At 51.2% G+C, this 21,744-nt stretch overlaps 3 protein-coding genes across 3 annotated transcripts; 1 reads left to right on the top strand and 2 right to left on the bottom strand.

Moving 5' to 3' along the window:
- Window positions 1–82: 82 nt before the first annotated feature.
- On the top strand, window positions 83–3,552 carry actn3b (actinin alpha 3b). The gene is made up of 11 exons (XM_053416651.1): window positions 83–155; window positions 286–303; window positions 579–712; window positions 886–1,026; window positions 1,326–1,508; window positions 1,734–1,868; window positions 2,294–2,473; window positions 2,556–2,702; window positions 2,840–2,905; window positions 3,019–3,177; window positions 3,261–3,552. The coding sequence occupies exons 1-11, from the start codon at window positions 83–85 to the stop codon at window positions 3,417–3,419; spliced, it is 1,395 nt and encodes a 464-aa protein (XP_053272626.1). The 3' UTR covers window positions 3,420–3,552.
- Window positions 3,553–4,581: 1,029 nt separating this feature from the next.
- On the bottom strand, window positions 4,582–12,931 carry prkd4 (protein kinase D4). The gene is made up of 19 exons (XM_053416388.1): window positions 12,922–12,931; window positions 12,157–12,287; window positions 10,480–10,618; window positions 10,209–10,340; window positions 9,962–10,116; window positions 9,693–9,882; window positions 9,524–9,607; window positions 9,239–9,380; window positions 8,940–9,063; window positions 8,784–8,861; window positions 7,605–7,824; window positions 7,400–7,419; window positions 7,134–7,206; window positions 6,921–7,027; window positions 6,687–6,848; window positions 6,288–6,386; window positions 5,946–6,213; window positions 5,274–5,359; window positions 4,582–5,179 (listed from the first exon to the last, which is right to left on the bottom strand). Exons 4-19 carry the CDS (start codon window positions 10,318–10,320, stop codon window positions 5,015–5,017), a joined length of 2,085 nt encoding a protein of 694 aa, XP_053272363.1. The 5' UTR covers window positions 10,321–10,340; window positions 10,480–10,618; window positions 12,157–12,287; window positions 12,922–12,931; the 3' UTR covers window positions 4,582–5,014.
- Window positions 12,932–13,379: 448 nt separating this feature from the next.
- Window positions 13,380–21,302, bottom strand: klc2 (kinesin light chain 2). The gene is made up of 14 exons (XM_053416387.1): window positions 21,204–21,302; window positions 19,798–20,043; window positions 19,371–19,707; window positions 18,927–19,143; window positions 18,638–18,827; window positions 17,934–18,107; window positions 17,752–17,851; window positions 16,954–17,003; window positions 16,733–16,800; window positions 16,494–16,602; window positions 16,186–16,332; window positions 15,980–16,104; window positions 15,574–15,631; window positions 13,380–15,457 (listed from the first exon to the last, which is right to left on the bottom strand). The coding sequence occupies exons 2-14, from the start codon at window positions 20,023–20,025 to the stop codon at window positions 15,374–15,376; spliced, it is 1,887 nt and encodes a 628-aa protein (XP_053272362.1). The 5' UTR covers window positions 20,026–20,043; window positions 21,204–21,302; the 3' UTR covers window positions 13,380–15,373.
- Window positions 21,303–21,744: the final 442 nt, after the last annotated feature.

Raw genomic sequence — 21,744 nt, 5'->3', positions numbered from 1 at the left:
CAGATGGTCGAGGTAGAAGAATACGAGAAGAACAAAAGGTTCAACAGACGAGTGGAGAGCATATTAATGAGAGAGATGAATTATGAAAGAGCAGAAACATCTTGATCTCAACGTCTCCTCCATCCCTGCTCATGAGCTCTGTGATGATCTACACAGTAAATTAACACAACGCTGAATATGAATAAATGTCAAACCTCATTTATCACGACTTCAGAAGCTCAACGCTCTCAGCTGACCTCTGTGTCTCTGGTGACCTCTGTGTCTCTGGTGACCTCTGTGTCTCAGGTGACCTCTGTGTCTCAGGTGACCTCTGTGTCTCTGGTGACCTCTGTGTCTCTGGTGACCTCTGTGTCTCAGGTTAATAGGCTAATTTAGAGGATCAGATATTTTACAAACACGTGAGATCACATGTTTCATTTACACACTTTACTTTTTACCGTTATACATCAAAGACTGTAAATAAAGATGGACGACACGTCTCCACCACATGGACACATGTTCTGACCTTGTCCACGTCCTGTCCACTGACATGGAGATGGTTGGGTTCATGACCTGTTGTCCATCTTTACATGAAATAGATGAAGATGTGTTTGTGTCCCTCAGTGAGCTGGACTACCACGATGCTGCCACGGTCAACAGCCGCTGCCAGGGCATCTGTGACCAGTGGGACAACCTGGGGACCCTGACCCAGAAGAGGAGGGACGCCCTGGAGGTAGACCAGCACATATTCATATTCATATTCATAATGTCAGAGATATATTCTGTGTTTAGCACCTTTAACCAAAACTTAATGAGTTTCTAGTTGTTTCAGCAAAACTCATTCAGATGTCAGTTGAACACAAGTGTTGTGTGTGTGTGTGTGTGTGTGTGTGTGTGTGTGTGTAGCGTGTGGAGAAGCTGTGGGAGACCATTGACCAGCTGTATCTGGAGTTTGCCAAGAGGGCGGCGCCATTTAACAACTGGATGGACGGAGCCATGGAGGACCTGCAGGACATGTTCATCGTCCACAGCATCGAGGAGATCCAGGTACACACACACACACACACACACACACACACACAGACACACACAGTAGACGCTCTGCTGAGCAGGAACACATCAACACAAGTGCTTGAACACAAATGAAGGACCCAGATTCTGATGCACAGCTGCACATGAAGGTTCTAGACCATGAAGAAGAAAGTCACATGATGTGAATGGAGAAGCAAACAGGCAGATTCAGAATGTTTTATATATGAAGAGATAAATCCTGAGTTATGATGTGAAAAGACTTTTAAAGTAATAAATGTTCTGGATCCCCCCCCCCCCCCCCCCCCCCCCCACAGAGTCTGATCACCGCTCACGACCAGTTCAAGGCCACCCTGCCCGAGGCCGACAAGGAGCGCATGGCCACCATGGGCATCCACAACGAGATCCTGAAGATCGCCCAGACCTACGGCATCAAGCTGTCCGGAATCAACCCGTACACCAACCTCACCCCCCCGGACATCAGCACTAAGTGGGACACCGTGAGTCGAATCCAACGCACCCCCAACGAGTGGGATTCACAGTCGAGGGGACAGGACATGACTAATGAATAGAGATGATTTAGAATGTTCTTCATAACACTTGTTCATCTGGCTGATGACACAGTGTCGAGGTCAGAACCAAGTTCTACGTGAACCACAGGAGACACGTGATGCTTTCCCAGTTCCTCTGCTCTGGTGTGTGATGACCCTCTTACTGGTCTGCAGGTGAAGCACCTGGTGCCCCTCAGAGACCAAATGCTCCAGGAGGAGGTGACCAGGCAGCAGGCCAACGAGAGGCTGAGGCGCCAGTTCGCTGCCCAGGCCAACATCATCGGGCCCTGGATTCAAACCAACATGGAGGTAGGGCCGAGCAGGAGGCTCCCTCTGATTGGACGAGCTGAAGGAACCTCCACACGACACTTTGCTCTATTTAGAACACGGAGTAGATCAATATTATATTATATTAAAACTCCTCATGACAAAGAAATGGAACTGATCCTTTACAGTTTAACCATGAACTTTATTATCAATAAATAAAACTCCACAATATAGAAACAATAGAAAACACAAATAGATCAAACTTAAATTAAGAAAACGTTTATTCAGGAAAAATACGTTTTCATATCATTTCATAACAATTGAGAATGGAAACCAAACATTACACATCATATTAAAAATAGTATAGTATATAAAATATATGTAATTCAATAATTCAAAGTTGATGATCGTCCACAAAGATCTACAGATAGGACCTCATCTCCTCCTCCTGGTGTTTCCTCCTGCAGGAGATCAGCCACGTGTCCGTGGACATCGCCGGCTCCCTGGAGGAACAGATGAACAGCCTGAAACAGTACGAGCAGAACATCATCAACTACAAGTCCAACATCGACAAGCTGGAGGGCGACCACCAGCTGAGCCAGGAGTCCCTCATCTTCGACAACAAGCACACCAACTACACCATGGAGGTCAGGACCCGGAGTCCACTTCACTTTGCCTCCTCCTCCTGCTCCGTGTCATTTCCTCACTCATCTGTTTTCCCTCCACCAGCACATCCGCGTGGGCTGGGAGCAGCTGCTCACCACCATCGCCAGAACCATCAACGAGGTGGAGAACCAGATCCTGACCCGCGACGCCAAGGGCATCAGCCAGGAGCAGCTCAACGAGTTCAGAGCCTCCTTCAACCACTTCGACCGGGTGAGGCGTTCGCTGGCCGCGGGACAAACCAGTTACACATGAACTCCTCTCCTCATTAGACTGTGGATTTACAGCTCAGAGATCCTGTGAAGCATCAGGACTCATATTGAATCCACACGTTTGTTTTTCCTCTGCAGAAGAGAAACGGGATGATGGACCCAGACGACTTCCGGGCCTGCCTCATCTCCATGGGCTACGATCTGGTGAGTCCCGACATTCTGTTCTAACGAGTCCGATCCCAGTTTGAACTTCACGTGTTCAACTGGAAGACGACGAGTGAAGACCTGTCACTAAAGGATGCTCCCCCCCCCGACAGGGTGAGGTGGAGTTTGCTCGCATCATGACCCTGGTGGACCCCAACAACACGGGCGTGGTGACCTTCCAGGCCTTCATCGACTTCATGACCCGCGAGACCGCCGAGACCGACACCGCGGAGCAGGTCATGGCCTCCTTCAAGATCCTGGCCTCAGACAAGGTGAGAACCACTGGACCCACTGGTTCCATTAACATTAAAGTGTCTGCAGAGTGATATGAACATGTCCCCCCCCCCCCCCTCAGAACTACATCACGGTGGAGGAGCTGCGCAGGGAGCTGCCGCTGGAGCAGGCCGAGTACTGCATCAGCCGCATGACCCGGTACATGGCAGTGGACTGCCCGACCGGCGCCCTGGACTACATCTCCTTCTCCAGTGCCCTCTACGGAGAGAGCGACTTATAAGAACGCCTTCTCTTCACCTCCTCTCATCCCTTCTTCCCAGCTTCCCCCTATTCCTCCTGTTCGGAGAGAGCGATTTGAAACCCTTCCACTGTCTTCATCTGTTCTTATCATCTTTTCCTCTTTAAATCTTAACCTCTACTCCCCCCCCCCCCTGTCTACACTGCTTGAGAGGGTGAGAGTAGAAGTCTCTGCTCAAATCTGGACGGCCCCTCTTCATTGAAACCTTTAGAGCGCCCCCGGAGGCCAGGCACTGCACTGCACTTATGTAGGAGCGTACATAAACCGACTTGTAGACGTCCACAGAAGGTGGTGACGAGGGGAAGAGAAGAACCGTGAGCTGAGCAGAGCCTCCTGCTCTCCGCCCTCTCGCTCTCACCTGACATGTTTTTGTAGAAGGGTAATTAAAGAAGAAAATGTGATGAAAAGCTGGTTGTGCAGTTGGCTTGTTGGTTGTGTATTTGTGCAGATGCATGTTATGTTGAAGTTTAGAAAAGCTGTGAGTCTCAGACTCTTGAATTGTGTAAAACCCGTCGTCAGCAGAGGAGAGTCGGGTGTTCGAGTCCGGGCCACACCGAGGGCGTGAGCTGCAAGTCAGAGTTCTGGTTTTATTACTGTGTGTTCTGGAATAAAAGTACTGAACCCGCGGGTTTGATGCCGTGCAGCTTCTGGTCCTGTTAAATACTTGTTATTGTCAACAGAAACACTGGAGTGCTTTTACTCTGGAACAGGAACAGGAAGTGCTTTGATCCATGATTCTCTTCGTGGGCTCTGAACCGAGCTCGGTGAACCCGGCTCGGTTTAGAACCTGAGAACTGAAGCTCAGCTCTCTGCTCCGGTGTGGCCCGACCACCATCACTCTAATAAAAACATATCTCAAGTGAAACATGAACAGTAGCAGCTATCATCTTTACCCCGGGGATCTCAGGAGCAAACGGAGGATGAATGAGAGAATCTAGAGTCTGAAGCACTGAGTGATAAACGGAGAGAGAGCAAAGCACTGTGGGTAATGAAGATAGAAGGGAGAGGGCCGCGGCTCAGAGGGAAGACGGAAAGACAAACGGTTACGGCCGCAGTGGGACGTCCCACTCCTCTCCGGGGGAGGAGGGGCTTAGAGAGGGGGCGTGGACAGCGGGGCAGACGGCAGGGGCGTCGCGGACTGAAGAATCGAACCTGTACGTGGGACCGTGGCCGACCCGGTCAGCGAGGGGCTCAAGGGTTTAATGACAGGTCGGCCATGTTTGCAGCAGTGCGAGTTCTCCTCATTCGTCTCCGTCCTTCATCCTCCACTCACTGTTCATCACTGACGCCACCAAAACCCACTTTCACACCGTGCCACTCAAAACAACATAACTTGGAATTAAACTTATTATTAAACAGAAGTTTCTTGTGTCGTTATTTTCATTCAAACTTCAGTGAGATTTGTTTCTCTTGATTCTTGAAGCAGCAGCTTGACTAAAGGACGTGGATCAGGAGACGGTTCATCCCCCTGTGGGGCTGCAGGGGGCGCTGCTGCTCACTAACACAAACACATGTGGTTCACTGCTGACTAACGAGTCAGGATCTAAAGACAGGATGTCTGACCTTGACCCCCGACCTCACGGGTCAGGGTCGTCCTCCGGCTCCCAGCAGAGGTGGGAGGGGAAGTCCCGGCCCGTCTCCTGGGCCAAGCGGACCCAGCGCTCCTCGTCCCCCCGGTGCGTCAGGTACCTGCAGCCCATCCTCTGCTCGAACGCCCGGAGGTCGCACCACAGCTGGAAGTCCTGAGGGAGAGAGAGAGGAGGAGGAGGAGCTGATCTCACAGTGTAAATATTGAATAACAATATATTGAATAATGAGTTATTGAAGGTGAGTGACCTGCAGCCAGGGGTGTCCCAGAGCTCTGCCCACACTGAACCTCTGCCTGAGAGACACCCGCAGCAGGTTGTTGATGAGACTCACAGCTGGACAGGGACAGGGACAGGGACAGAGACAGACACAGGGACAGGGACAGAGACAGAGACAGAGACAGAGACAGGGACAGACACAGAGACAGAGACAGAGACAGGGACAGACACGGACAGAGACAGAGACAGAGAAAGGGACAGGGACAGAGACAGAGACAGAGACAGAGACAGAGACAGAGACAGGGACAGACACAGGGACAGAGACAGAGACAGAGAAAGGGACAGGGACAGAGACAGAGACAGAGACAGGGACAGGGACAGAGACAGAGACAGAGACAGAGACAGGGACAGACACAGAGACAGAGACAGACACAGGGACAGAGACAGAGACAGAGACAGAGACAGAGACAGGGACAGAGACAGAGACAGAGACAGAGACAGAGAGAGACTTATTCAACTGCTCAGTGGAGACACATCATGGAAATGTGCTGGAAGAGATCAACAGGTTTTCATGATGCATTCAAGGACATCCAGAGACTCTAACTATCAGGAGACCTCAAACATGAACCATGTAGGATTCATATTTCATATGTCAGAATGTCCCTGAATGCACCAGCAGCTGTTCCAGTGAGGAGGTGGTCACCCTCCAGGGAGATGGAGGCCCAGGGCTGGCGCGGGTACATGAAGGTGGCGTTGGTGATCTGCTGCTTGATGTCCTCGTCCTCGTTGAAGGGGAACGTCCCGCTCAGGCTCACGTACATGATCACGCCCACTGACCACATGTCCAGCGAGCGGTTGTAGCCGCTGCTGCTGATGACCTCGGGCGCCAGGTAGGCCGGCGTGCCCACCACCGTGCGGCGGAAGGACTTCTCGCTGATGATGCGGGCGTAGCCGAAGTCGCACAGCTTCACCTGCGGACCCACAATGGATTCAGGGAGACGCACACACAAGCTGCTGTGAGGAGGGACTGAGTGAAGAGGCCCACCTGGGGGAGGGGCTCGGCCGAGGCCAGGAGGACGTTCTCCGGTTTGAGGTCACAGTGAGCGATGTGCTTGAAGTGCAGGTAACGCAGGGCCTCAAGGATCTGCCGGAGGAAAGGCTCATGAATCAGGAGGAGCAGGAGGAGCAGGAGGAGCAGGAGGAGCAGGAGGAGCAGATCCAACAACACTTGTTAGATTAGTTCATGTTCTCTGGATGAACAGTTTCCTGAGCACCACATTGACCCACTCAGACATCAGCTTCCTCAACCATCTCATCCAGATCTATTCACATCTGAGAAGGTGTCAGGAGACGTCTACCCCCCCCCCCCCCCCCCTCCGAGAAGTGATGACAGGTTCTTCTCTGTCTGGTTCCTTCACACATCAGAAGAGGATCCTGGACTCACCTGCACCACCAGGAAGCGCGTGTTGCGTTCAGGGAGCCGTCCCTTCTCATTGGACAGGATCATCTCCAGCATGTCCCCGTGGAGCTTCTCCATCACCACGAAGACGTACTGGACGGTCTCGAACATCCCCTCCAGCAGAACCACACCGTTGTGCGACAGGTTCTGGTGAAACACACACACATCTTACTCATGTTCGATAAGAAGCAGACACACAAAGAGAGGAGGTCTCCGGACCTGCAGGATGGACACTTCATTCCTCAGCTGCGTCTCCTGTCTGGTGGGAAAACGCGTCTTGTCGATGACCTTGATGGCGACTGGCCGCGCCGACTTCCTGTGAGTTCCTGCAGAGCGACAGACGACATGAGGGTTACTGTTGTCTGGACTCAGGAGCTGAGATGTTCATCCCTGGTGTGGTCATTGTGTAACGACGTGGTCAACCCGTCTCACCTCGGTACACGACTCCAAACTGACCCGAGCCCAGCACCTCGTCTGTGAAGATCTGGTACACGGAGCTGACGTCCTGAAACACGTGAACACACGTGAACACACGCTGACATGTGAACACGTGAACACACGCTGACATGTGAACACACGCTGACATGTGAACACACGCTGACATGTGAACACACGCTGACATGTGAACACACACTGACATGTGAACACGTGACATCAGGAGCTCAGATATCAGAAAACAGCAGGAAACTGGTTCTCACCGTGTTCTGTGAACGTTGATCTGGAAACAGAATCACAGAGAAGCAACATGTTCATAACTTATTTAAAATAAACTCTTTAAAATGTTTAGGAATATTAAAAATGATCTAGTTCCTCTGTTTACAGCTGTTTTTATTCTTTACATGTATTTTGAGTGTTTTCATTATCAGTGACACAACCATCCAGAGGGAGGTGCAGGTTGCTCACCGTGCTCCTCCTCCTCGCCGCCCCCCCCTCCTCCTCCGCTGCTCTCCACGGGCATCAGCCCCTGGTGGATGGCGCTCTCCCACGCCGGCCCCTCCCCCCCGGCCACCACGCAGTACACCAGGGAGGCCGTCACCAGCTCGAAGGAGTGGGCGTGGTCTCCTGGGGGCGTGGGCAGCTGGGCGGGGCCTCGGACCTGCAGCACCTCAGACAGAGGGATCTCCTGCAGGAGGAAGAGGAGGCGGGGCCACACTTTATAATGATGAGGAAAATGTCTCCGCCCTCCAGTCGTTTGGCTCCGCCCACCAGGGCAGTTTCAGTCTCCACACATTAGTTATGTAAATATGAATTTGAATGTGTCTGAATCGGTCTCGTGAGGAAGTTCAGTCCCTCAGTGAAAACCTGTGATTCAGTCTGTCTGTGAGGACGGGCTCTTACTTTGTAGTACTTGGTGCTGCTCTTACTTTGTAGTACTTGGTGATGCTCTTACTTTGTAGTTCTTGGTGATGCTCTTACTTTGTAGTACTTGGTGCTGCTCTTACTTTGTAGTACTTGGTGCTGCTCTTACTTTGTAGTACTTGGTGATGCTCTTACTTTGTAGTACTTGGTGCTGCTCTTACTTTGTAGTACTTGGTGATGCTCTTACTTTGTAGTACTTGGTGCTGCTCTTACTTTGTAGTACTTGGTGATGCTCTTACTTTGTAGTACTTGGTGATGCTCTTACTTTGTAGTACTTGGTGCTGCTCTCACTCGGGTACAGGGTGATGCTCTTACTTTGTAGTACTTGGTGCTGCTCTTACTTTGTAGTACTTGGTGATGCTCTTACTTTGTAGTACTTGGTGCTGCTCTCACTCGGGTACAGGGTGATGCTCTTACTTTGTAGTACTTGGTGATGCTCTTACTTTGTAGTACTTGGTGGTGCTCTCACTCGGGTACAGGGTGATGCTCTTACTTTGTAGTACTTGGTGCTGCTCTTACTTTGTAGTACTTGGTGATGCTCTTACTTTGTAGTACTTGGTGCTGCTCTCACTCGGGTACAGGGTGATGCTCTTACTTTGTAGTACTTGGTGCTGCTCTTACTTTGTAGTACTTGGTGATGCTCTTACTTTGTAGTACTTGGTGCTGCTCTCACTCGGGTACAGGGTGATGCTCTTACTTTGTAGTACTTGGTGATGCTCTTACTTTGTAGTACTTGGTGCTGCTCTCACTCGGGTACAGGGTGATGCTCTTCCAGTCCAGGATCCAGTAATGACGTTTCCTCTGGAAGAAGAAACAAAACAGATTATTAGTAAAGTTATCATTATTATAATATTACAAAATAACATCTGTGTTTCTTACCATTGTGTCTGTGCTGGTGTGGTGCAGCAGCCAGCCCTCCCTCAGCACCCCCCCGCCTCTCGTCTTACTGTGATGCACCGATTGGACGAGACGCATCAGAGGGATGTTGCTGCTGAAGCACGGACTGATGGAGACACAGGAAGTGAGTCAGAGCCTCCAGGGGGCAGTGTGTCCAAACTGCTCAACTACAGTGTGTGTGTGTGTGTGTCGCTCCCAACAGCTGCGACCTCATGACATCATCACCAGTGTCACCTTTCAGATGTGATGACATCATCAGAATAAAGTAGCAGTGCTCTGACCTCATTGGTTCTCGCTCCACCTCCTTGGTGTCGGTGGGGGCGTCGCCGTCAGAGGACATGTCGTCATCAGAGAGGTGTGGCGTGGTGATGACCTCATCGTCCTCTGGGTCGGGTTCCCTGCTGTGACCAGCTGCTGTGGATTCTGGGAAAAAAGAAATCCCATCACGAGGCCTGTGACTAATCATCAGAACCTTTTCAGAAGAACCCGGACCCGACAGAGCGCCGGGTCCAGAACGCTGACTGAGAGAACCCCCCCCCCTCCCCCCCCCCGGTGAGGCGGCTCACCTTCCCCGTTGACCCGGCTCCTCTCGCCCGGACAGGCCCGGGGCACCAGAGGCTCACAGCGCCGGTGGCAGTTGAACCTGCAGTCTGAGAGAAGAGGGGATGGGTTCAGGTGGAGTCTCTTATGGGAGTGGACCTGGTGGTTCTGGTCTCATGGTGGTGCTGGTCTCACCGGAGCACTGCAGCCCCTGTCTGAACAGGCCTCGGAGCAGCCGCTGGCAGCACTGGCACACGGTGGGTTTGGTGTAGCTGTGGATGTGGAAGGTGTGAGGCACCTGAGCCCTGTCCCCCCCGCCCACCCCCAGCCACACGGGGGGCTCGGCCCAGGACGGAGGCCTGGACGAGGGCCTGCTGGTGCTGATCTGGAGGGGGGGGGGGGGGGGATCATCAGACACTCCACCAGTTGACGTCAGAATCAGACAAACAGAGCCGTCCTCTTACCTCCTCCAGGCTGCCCCCGGCCTGGTTGGAGAGGGAGTGGGTCCGGGGCCGTCGGGGGGGGAACAGGGACAGGCTGGTGCTGACCGGACGCCGGGCCCGGCTGCAGTTGTTCGGCAACAGGAAGGCACAGCGCTTGTGGAAGTCCAGCCCACAGCCTGAGGAGAGGAGGAGGGGCTGGTGAGAACCGGTGACAGGAAGTGAACCTGATGGACGAACGGGGGGGGGGGGGGGGGGGGGGGGGCCTTACCGTCACATCTCAGGCCCTGACGCACCAGGCCCCACAGCATCTCCCCACAGTGGTGACAGAAGGTGGGGCTCCGGTACGACTGCACCACCAGGGAGTGGGGGCGGATCCTCATCTCAGTCACAGAGGCTGACCCTGGGTCAGATCACAGAGACACAGGGTCAGCAGGTCTGAATATGAACATTGATATCAGCAGATATGAGACAGTGATAAAGTTCTGTGAGGAGGTCAGATGATACGCGCCCCCCCCCCCCCGGGTCGGTTGACCTCTGACCTGCGATCACGACCTCGATCAGGTCTCCGTCCTGCAGCTCGTCCTGATTGGTCAGACGCTGCAGCAGCTGCTCCGAGTCGGGCTGATGTCTGAACAGCAGAATCTTCTCCCCCCCGCCCACCACACTGCAGTCTGGAGCCTGACACACAGACACACACACACACACACACACAGAGACACACAGACAGAGACACACACAGAGACACACAGACAGAGAGAGACAGACACACACACAGAGAGACACACACACACACATACACACACACACAGAGACACACACACACACACAGAGACACACACACAGAGAGAGACACACACACACACACACACACACACACACACACACAGAAACACAGAGAGAGAGACACACACACACACAGAGACACACACACACACACACACAGACACACACACACAGAGACACACACACACACATACAGAGACACACACAGAGACACACAGACACAGAGAGACAGACACACACACAGAGAGAGACACACACACACACACAGAGACACACACACACACAGAGACACACACACACACACAGAGACACACAGACAGAGAGAGACAGACACACACACACAGAGAGAGACACACACACAAACAGAGAGACACACACACAAAGAGACACACAGATAGAGACACAGAGACACACACACAGAGACACACACACAGAGAGACACACACACACACACACACACACACACACACACACAGAAACACAGAGAGAGAGACACAGACAAACACACATACAGAGACACACACACAGAGAGAGAGACACACAACTTTGATCAACCATGAACGAGCTCTGCACAGCAGTTACACAAAGTCATGAAGTTGTAGGTTTGAATCCCGGCAGGACAATGAGGGGAAAGCAGCTGAGGAAGAAGAAGAGCAGATTCATCATGTGACGAGGTGAGATAGACCTCCACTGTTCTCTCCATCACGGAGGTGAGATAGACCTCCACTGTTCTCTCCATCATGGAGGTGAGATAGACCTCCACTGTTCTCTCCATCATGGAGGTGAGATAGACCTCCACTGGTCTCTCCATCACGGAGGTTTAATGAAACGTCACCAGGGCTTCTGAGATGTTTCTAATCTTTCACATCAGGCCTCAGTTTGTTGGAGACGTGTGTGACAGAGCTGCTCTCATGTGTGAGGTGAGTGTACAGTGAACACACACACACACACACACACACACACACAGAGAAACCACACTCCTCACAGCGCTGACCTGGAAACAGCAGCAGATGGAACCTGCCTGAGAAGCGGAGGACGACAGGAGGCTGTGGTCGGAAACTTGAGATGTCAGAGTCGACCACGCGGTGAAGAGGCAGCGTGAGACCAGCTCCACTCAGAGGAACATCTGGTCTCCAGCTCCAACCACCACCACACTCCACTGAGAACCAGAAGCTCTCCTGTTATCACCCCAGTCAAACTATTATAATATCATAGACACATTATAGATCTAATATTAGACACAGATCCTTGTAACCATCAGGACCAGGACCTGGAGCAGTCGAGGTCCAGATACAAACCATCAAACAGCTTCACTCACTGAATTTAACTCAACTTCATGTGAAAGTTCAAACATCTCATGAAGGACAGTTCTGTGTCACATGGTCCCTGAGCTGCAGCTGAGACCTGAGGCCTCTGTGAACCAGTGACCTTACCTTCCTCTCGATGACCTCTGCAGCCAGTCTCCTCGCATGGCGGTAGCTCAGGTTCCCGGCCGGGACTCGAACCACCTCCCTGAACAGGCCCAGCTGGAACTGGACCAGAGCCGCGGCACTGGAGGACGTCCCTGTGGACATGGAGACGCAGCCTGCAGAGGACACGTTTCACAGACGTCAAGGGGACGGCTCATATGAGAGATTCAGTTTGAAGTCTCTGTGAACTGGTTCTTCAGAAGATGCAGGAAACCTTCACTGAACTGGTGTTACTGGTTTCCAGCCCTGTTTGTTACTGCAGCAGCTGAAGACATGAAACTGTCATATCCATAGATTCAGATTGATATTCAACACACTCATCATCAGTCCTCTACACAAACCTGAACTCTATCATCAAACCTCTGGGAGATCTTCACATCTCATGATATTAAAGAAGGTGATAAATATCTTAATCTGCCACTTTGTCTTTATTCTGAGCCAGAATTTTATTTATAAATTTGTCCTTGACCCATCGCTCCACCTGTAACTAACTGGTTTATACAGGTTCAACCATCTCACAGGTTCTCAGAGCAGAAGGAGTGAGATGGTTTGTCCCACAGCAGAAGACGTGACCTCCTCGTCCAGCGTCTTAGTCACAGAATTAAAAGTGTGTTACAACTTTGTCTCTTGTTGTAAATGTCAAACCACAACAACACATACATTCTATTCAGGATATCACTAAACCTCAGTAAAATAACATTTAATCACACTTGATGTGAGAGACCTTACTTTCTAATCCCAGTTCACCCAGTTCACCCAGCTCCGATCTGTCAGTGGTTTGATCTCAGTCGCTCGCTGGGTCGAGTCCGTGCAGCAGCGATGAGGCGTCTGGTTTCCTCTGTGTGACACAGGAAGCTACAGACACACACACAGACTCACACACACACACGTCTGTGACAGAGCAGCTTATGATTCACACACCTAGGGATGACAACTCACTGTCACTCACACACACGCACACACAGACAGACACACACACTTTTCATTTGTGAGGATGAAAATGTAAAAGACAAAGAATCCATGTGAAAAGTTAAATTTATTTATTGAACCTTTTGGTGAGTCACCCGTTCGGCCCCCTGCACATCCTCAGTGATCCAGCTGCTGCCCCCCCCCCCCCCTCTCCTCCTGCAGCTGATTGAAGATAAATATTGAGACATTTACAAGTGACAGATTAATACCCAGAAGGATTTCATATTATTACTGTGATTTATTATTATTAGACATCTTCAACTACAAATTAGTGTTCCAACTTTTTTTAATACACAATTACACGGTGTAGAGATTGTGTGTTTGTGTGTGTGATTAAAGTAAATTCCCACAACTCTAACGTGTGTGAATGTGACGCACAGTGAACACACATATAAAAGTAACACACATGTAGTTCTGTACATTATTTGCTGCCAACGACACTTGAAGCACTTTTCCTCCGTAACACAACTGCTCCTCATCACACAATCTACACAATCACAGGCTGATACGACAACGTGCACTTTGATGAGACTCAGCTATGTGATGTCATCAGTCATGTGATTTCACAGAGCGATGTGGTTTGATGCGGCGCGCGGCGAAGGCGTGGACGCACCGACGTGGACTGAACACCGGCATCGAACCACCGGCTCCTCTTTGGAGATGTTCACTTTGTGTTAACATCCTTGTTTGAGGATGACAGCTGAGTCTCCACTTCATTGATCAGAGGACGTGTACATTCCCTGGACCGTCTCTGTCCCACATGAAGTTTAACATTCACATGATCAGTTCTCAGGACCTTCAAAGTAAAAGCACACGACTCAAACACAAGCGGAAACAGGAAGTCTCGGTCACCAGCGTTCGATTCTCATCGATAACCCGTCTACGTGAAACACCGAGGATCGTTTTGTACAAAATGAAAATTATACAACAACAATAAACAAAGGGGAAAACACAAAGAATCTCATGGAAGAAAGTAAACATCCTGATGATTGTAAACAAACTGTCATTCACCTCCTTGTTCATCAGTGGGAGAAGAAGACATGATTATGTTTGATTCATCTTCTCGTCCATGATAGGTAGTTTTTATAGGAGCTTAAAAGTGACCAAACTTTGAAACTACATTCAGATGAACTTTGAGTTAACGAGAAGAAGCAGCTCGGCCTGAAGCTGATTCGCTCACTTAGGAAAAGAAAGAATCGGCTTCTTATGGAAATGTGAGCAAACTACAGTAAAATCATTCTGGATGTTTCTTTTGGTCATCGTGTTTAAAGGAGAAGGTTTTTCCAGGATCACCAACCCGAGCTTTAAGTCATAAACATGGAGTTTGTTGGTTTGTCAGCTTTGGACAGAGATGGTTCAGAGCTCAAGGACTTGGAGCTCTGTCATTTTACTAACTGCATGAATGTGCTCGGGACCAGTCTCCTCGAGGATCCAGTGGAAAGGACCAGTTTGCTCCGGAGGTTCCAAGATGGCTGCTCAGTTTACAGTAAGAGGCTCAAAGTGCTTCACCAGCTGAGACCTCGATGGAGCAGAAGCTTAGACTCCAGTGAGGTAACACATTAATCAGTTTGGAACCTTTTCATTCTACTCTGACTCCTCCTTCTCTTCCCTCGTCACATCAGGGTTTTTCTAAACTCTAACTCAAAGTGTAAACAAAAAGAAAGATGCACTATATACAAAGAACAAAATATCAAATAATTTAAAACTGTATATGCATAAAAAAAACAAGGCAGAAAGTGAGGTTTAAATGATGAGCGCTGTTTTCTAACGAACATTCTTTTCTCTTTCGTACAGAACAAATCTAATCGAACCTTTTCACCGGCTGTATCCGATGTGTAGCCTCAGTGAATATTTCATGCTACTAGTGAAATATACAGATCTGAACTCAACTGAAACTGGGTTAGCTGTTAGCCTAGCTACGGCTAAATGTCTGCACGCGCGTCGATGAGGAATCGAACTCGTGTCGTTGTGGACACGATGTTTTGCTACAGCGCCTCGAGTCCGAGGACACGCAGCGTTCAGGTGCAGCCACTAAGCAGCATGCTCATAAATGTGTATCTAAATATTCTCTGATTTGTACAGTGACGCAGCAGAGTTGTGTCTTCGTGATGTTCAGGGGCTGGAAGCTTTAGGTGCGTTTGATTTGATCGACCCGAGCTGCAGACAGCCTCTCCTGCCGGGCGCTCTGCTGCGTCCCACCCCCGCCGCTGTCCTAGCCAATCAGGGAGCTGCGTCTGGACAGGTCCACGTTGCTGGCGCTGAGCCCCCTGCAGTCCGACAGTCCGGAGGAGGCGTCCTGAAAACAGTCCTGTACATGTGAGTCACACTGCAGGGACATACAGTCTGAATACAGTAGAGTTCATATGTTCAGATGGACCTGGGATCAGATCCCGAGCTGCCATGGGCTCCTACCTGTGTGGTCTCCTCTGTGCTCTTGTTGAGGAAGTTGAGGGAACTCGCTCTCTTCATCCTGAGCAGGAAAACAAAACAACTCAGACCAGGAGCTTCACTCAGATCAGTGCACGAGAAACACAAAGGAGCTTCACCTCTGACATATAAGCTTCTTAGATATGAATGACTTTTGCTTTTTGTTTTCTCTTGTTCACTACGTTCACTTGTTTCTTCTGGAGCTTTCAGCCTCATCTAGTGACCTTCATCATGAAGGATCCACAGAAGAGGACTCACCCTTTATCTTTATTTGTCTTTGTTGGACCAGAGGAGTAAATTCATCAGGTGACTTGTGGGAATTAAAATATAATAATGACTAGAATGACTTGGAGCCTGCTCCAGAGGACCAGGTCCTGTTCTGTGATCTCACCCTGGGTTCCGAGGCTCCTGGGGGCCGCTGCCCTGCAGCTTCTTCACCAGCATCTCACTGCTCCTCCTCAGGGCTTCACGGATCTTCCCGAAGGAGCCGCTGCGGCGCAGAGAGCCGTTCCCGTCCTGAGGGACAGGGACACATTCTACTGAGGACGCTCAACAGGAGGACTGTGGTCAGAGAGCAGAGGAACTATGTGAACTCACCCCGTTCCACTCGGCAGAGTCATCGCCCTCGCCCTCCCCCCCCCGGCCCCCGGGCCCGCTGACTCCCTCCCTGCTGAGTCGCCGGTCCCCGGTTCCTCCGTCCTTCAGCAGCTCCACCACTTTGCTCTGGTTAATGGCGTCGATGCCCTGAGGACACAAAGGGAGAGAAGCCGTCAGCTTCATGTCGGCTCTTCTATTCACTTGTTCATGTGCTTCATGAATCACGGCTGTCAGGTCTCCAGCTGATCCGGCGTCAGCTCCGGTCACTAATCTAACAGCCGTAACTCAGCCGCTCCAGGGATGTGAACCTGTTTGCGGGACTTGCTGGCGACCTCCTCCAGAGTCTCTGCTGCTTCCAGCTTCCCCTGGCGGCGGTACAGAGCTCCCAGGCTCTTCAGGGTGGTGTTCACCGTGGGGCTGGAACACAAACAGGTTCAAGTCCTCAGTGAAGGTACTTGGATTATTGTTATGAATAAGAAGGTTTTTAAGAAGTTAAACCGGTACTCTCCCCCCCCCCCCCCCCTCCCTCCCTCCCCTCTGGACTCACCTGTCCACCTTGCAGGCCTTGTACCAGCTCCCGTACTCCACATACGGACCTGAGTCCTTGCGTTTCCCCTGAGAGACAAAGGGAGACAGAAGACAATGAGAGGAACCAATGAAACGTGGGCCTGCTGTCAGCTGCTCTCCACTCATTTCACCGTCCAGACCATAGCTCCCAGCAGGCCGTAGCTAATGGAACCAGTAGAAAGGTCGAGCTGAATGACTGACCTTGCTCTCCTCTCTCTCCTCTGCGTGCATCCAGATGGGCTTGTTGTCATCTGCAGAGTAACACACAAAGTCACACAAGGTTGTTGAACATGAACACAACTGAGTGTGGATATCAGGTGCAGCAGAAACCAGTCCAAGGAACTGGCCACTGAAAACCAGTATCCCTGACCTAACCTACATTTCAGAGTGAAACCTCTGTGACCACGTGATGTCATGTGACCACGTGATGTCATGTGACCACGTGAAGTCATGTGACCACGTGATGTCATGTGACCACGTGATGTCATGTGACCACGTGAAGTCATGTGACCACGTGAAGTCATGTGACCACGTGAAGTCATGTGACCACGTGATGTCATGTGACCACGTGATGTCATATGAGCATGTGATGTCATAGGAGCACGTGATGTCATGTGCCCGGTGCCATCTCCTCCTGGTGCTTGGTCATGTGACACGTGAGGGTTTGATTGGCTCAGCGGCATCAGGAAGGAGAACATCAGCATTAAAGCTGCTTCACATGCTTCAGTGGAACCAAGTAATCCCCTGAGCTACTGGTGGAGCTGGGGGGGGGGGGGGGGCTGAAGCTGAACTGAGATCAGTTAAAAACACTCTGAAGTTATTAACAACCAGAGTTTATCTCAATATTCAGCAGGAAACTGTGAAAACATGAAGGATTCTGAACAGTTTGGTGATTTGTTCCAGCTGCAGCTCTTCTAGTTCAGGGAGCAGAGGATCATGGGTAATATCCAGATGGACTGGAGCTGTAACAGGACCAGGATGATTGACAGCTGGACTCACTGTTGACGGATCCAAACTCCTTCTCGTGAGCCCGGGTCAGGATCTCCTTGTACAGAGCCTCGGCCTCTTTGAACTTCCCCTGCTTCAGGTAGCACGTGGCCTGAGGAGCACAACACAAGGTCACGTGGACTGAACCCAGGTCAAAGGTCACATCTGAATGAAAGGATCACAGTGAGCCTCACCAGGTTGTTCTTGGTCTTGGCCACGTTGGGGTCGTCGGCTCCCAGCTTGGACTCGTAGATCTCCAGGGCCCGTCGGTAGTAGTACTCCACCTCGTCGTACTTGCTCTGGTTCTGACACAGCAGAGCCAGGTTGTTCAGCTGCTTGGCCACGTCCGGGTGGTACTTCCCCAGAACCTGCACACAGCACCAGGACACAGCTCGGGTCACAGTCACACAGCTCTATCAAGATGGTGTTATTATAAACTACCCACTTCCACTCAATGAAAACACACTGTTTCATAACAAGATAAACAAGGACAGAGGAAAACACACATTTAAAACAAACTCAGCCTCAGTTACTTCATATCTGATCATATACATCATAAACATCTTGATAATATAACATCAAGAAGCCTCGTGGTTCATCCTTCACTCACTGGAACACTCTCACTACTCAGAGTCTGAAGTTTTACATCTTGTCATAGAAAAGAAAAACAAGAACAAACTCCAACAAGCTTTAAATAAAAAGTTTGTTCTCTGGTAGTTTGTCTTTTTCATGTACAAATAATAACACAACTCAAGTACTCATGCACTTGAACTACTGGACATTTGTGTTTTTCCTCCCAGATCTGAGAACAACATCTACTTTCAGCTGTGTTTTGTATCGTGGGACAGATTGTGTAACATCATTGTGTGTCTCTGTGCGTGTGTTGTTGGTGCTGCACCTTCTCTCGGATCTCCAGGGCCCTCTTGCAGAGCGGCTCCGCCTCCTTGTACTTGCCCCTCTTCCCGTAGAGCACAGCCAGGTTGTTGAGCGTGGCGGCCACCGCGGGGTGATCCTTCCCCAGCGTCTTCTCCCTGATGGCCAGGGCGTCGTTCAGGAGGTGAGCCGCCTCCTTGTACTTGTTCTGGTCTCTGGAGGACAGAGGACAGAGGACAGAGGACAGAGGAGGCCAGTGAATCACTCTGCTCCCTCACCAGTACGTGGAGCTCCTCCTCCTCCCGGACCCTCACCTGTACACCAGGGCCAGGATGTTCAGCATGGTGGCCACGTCGGGGTGGTCCCGTCCAGACGTCTTCTCCAGGTCCTCCAGGGCCTGTTTGCACAGCGGCACGGCCACCTCGTACCGGCCCTGGGACGCGTACTGGATCACCAGGTTGTGCAGCGTCCTGAGGCGCGCTGGGATCTCGTAGCCCCCCTGCTGGGCGGCCACCTCCCCACTGGGCTGAGCTGGTGGACAGGCGGGGGGGGGGGGGCACAGGGTCAGTCAGTGAGGTGTCCTTTGAGCTTCGACAAATAACTGACTCAACTTATCAATAATCAAAACATTATGAAACACATGAACTAGATATGAAGACAACAAAGTGTTTTAATGCTGCTTCACAGAGAGGCTAGAACTGTAGACGTAGAACTGGTATAGATATAGAGATGGTAGAACCCCCCCCCCGATGTCATACCTGGTCCTTGGTCATCGTCGTTGGGGAACAAGTCGTCCAAACTGTCCTTGGACGTGTCCCCTCCTCCGCTCCCCCCCCCTCCCCCCGAGCCCTGGCTCTTCTCCTCGGACGGCGACACGTCCTCGTCGAACTTCTTGATCTGGTTCATGAACTCCAGGTGCTTCTTCTCCTCCTCCAGCTGGGCCACGCTCTGCTCGCTGCGCTGCAGCTTGTGCTGGGTGCCGGCCAGTTCGTCCCTCAGCCACTGGTTCTCCTGGCAGAGCCGCCGCACCTGGGCGCGCAGCTTCTGCTTCTCCGACTCCACGGCGCTCAGGTGGCTGGACAGGGCCACGATCACCTGGACACATCAGAACATCTCAACCACTTCCCATTTGAGGGTTACCAGGTGAGTGGGGGGGGAGGCAGGACGAGGAGCGAGGTCTCTCACCTGAGCTTCTCCCAGGCCGAGCTCGATGGCCTCCAGGCTCTTGCGGAGCAGGCCGGACTTCTCCTGGGCCACGGGGGGGGTGGTGCAGTCCAGCAGTGAGTTGAGCAGCTGGGCGTGCTCCCCCCTCAGGGTCTCCAGGCCCTGCATCACGGCCTTGGTGTTCAGGACGATCTCATCCTGGCTCAGGCGCTCCAGGGCTTCTTCTCGTGGATACACCATGGTGGACATTGCCTGGTTTCAGACACGCTGAGAGGACGGGGGGGGGGGGGGGGGGGACAACAACCACAGGGCATTTGTTAAAGACCTGGTTTGACCTTCTCCTTATTTACATATGAGGCCGTCAATGCTACCACATCCTAAATCTGTCTTCAGGTCAGCTGGAGGTGGAGGAGAACCAATGAGGAGGTTTGAGAGAAGGAGAACAGAAGTAAAGAGATACCCAGAGAGAGTGTATGTATAAGTATATACATATATATATATGTATGTATATATATATATATATATGTGTGTATATGTATATATATATGTGTGTATATGTAGTTAACCCCCCTGAGTCACTACACAGGAGTCAAGCAGCAGCTGCAGGTGAAGACAAAGAGACGCTGTCCCTCCACAGATCTGCTGCTGAAGGTTTGAGATCAGTCCCCTGGAAGCTCCTCCTCCTCTGATCTGATGAGTCATGGTTCAGATCCATCATGTGTTTGAACTATATCAACGTGCATCATGACTGACCGTAGATCAGTGTGGACTCTTTTAGGTTTTTACTGGTGTGACTGGAAAGTCGTGACTTTGATACTGGAGGCACCTCCTCCTCTCCTCCCCCCTCCCATCCACCACTCCGCTCCTCTCCTCACTCCCTCCTCCCTCACCCATCCTCCTCTCCTCTCCTCCCCCCTCCCATCCTACTCTCCTGTCCTCTCCTCCCTCCCTCCCTCATCCTCCCTCCTCTCCTCCCCCCCCCCATACACTTGGCTGCAATGCACCAATATCCTCTGAAGTCCCAGACGCAGAGAAGGAAACAGTGAAATGTTTAACACCATCTTCCACCTGGGGGGGGGGGAGAGCTGGATCCAATAACACACGTTAATGAGTGTGGACGCGTTTGAATCCGGTTCCCGCATGTGAACGCTTTGTGAACAGGCCCCGTTACACAATACACATTATAAACACACACACGGACACACGTGTACACGCAACTGCGGGAGTGGTGAACTCGATAGAACGTTAACCGGACGTGTCCTCGGTGGAGACACACGAGACGGATCTGGGGTCGGTGGATCTGACAGCTCGCTACGAAGACAAACCGGTGAATCAGCGTCACACCGTTTTACAACGAGTCCTTTTCAAAGTACGCGACCGTGAACTCGTGCTCGTGTCGTGCGCGAGAGGGATCCTGCTCAGTTTACCTTCATGAGACGAGGAGGACACGTTCCGTCCCTAGGTTCCGTCCCGGGGACAAAGCAGGACAGTGTTGTGATGCTCCGGCGGCCGCGCGCTAACGGGACACCAACTGCTTCCGGGGGGGCCTTCAGAGTAAGAGGATGTGGAGATGCAGAGGATGTGGATCCGGAACACGAGAGAAGTTTGTTAAAGCTCTGACACTGTGTGTTAAAAGGTTTCATCCACTTTATACATTTTAAACTGCTCTTACTCCTAAAACCACCTCTCACGTTCATATAAGTGAAGTAGATGTGGAAGATGTTCGAGTTCTGTCAAAGGTTCGTGAACTTTAACTCACGTTGAGTCGTTTTCTTGTTTATTTCATAACTTGTGATCATATTTATAGAGAAACCCCATCAAGTTAAATTATGAATCACAGGGTTAGAAGTTTGAATTAGAACGCTTTACTTTGAAGGGGACTCAGAACACGGAAGTGGTTCCAACTGTTCCCGATACCTTCATGTCCCCCTCCGCAGAGGAACCAGAATCACCACAACACCTCTGCTA

The sequence above is a fragment of the Pleuronectes platessa genome, chromosome 23 (assembly GCF_947347685.1).
Source record: "Pleuronectes platessa chromosome 23, fPlePla1.1, whole genome shotgun sequence".
NCBI lineage: Eukaryota > Metazoa > Chordata > Actinopteri > Pleuronectiformes > Pleuronectidae > Pleuronectes > Pleuronectes platessa.
Note: the sequence above shows the minus strand (reverse complement) of the source record. Positions and strands in the feature narration are given on the sequence as shown.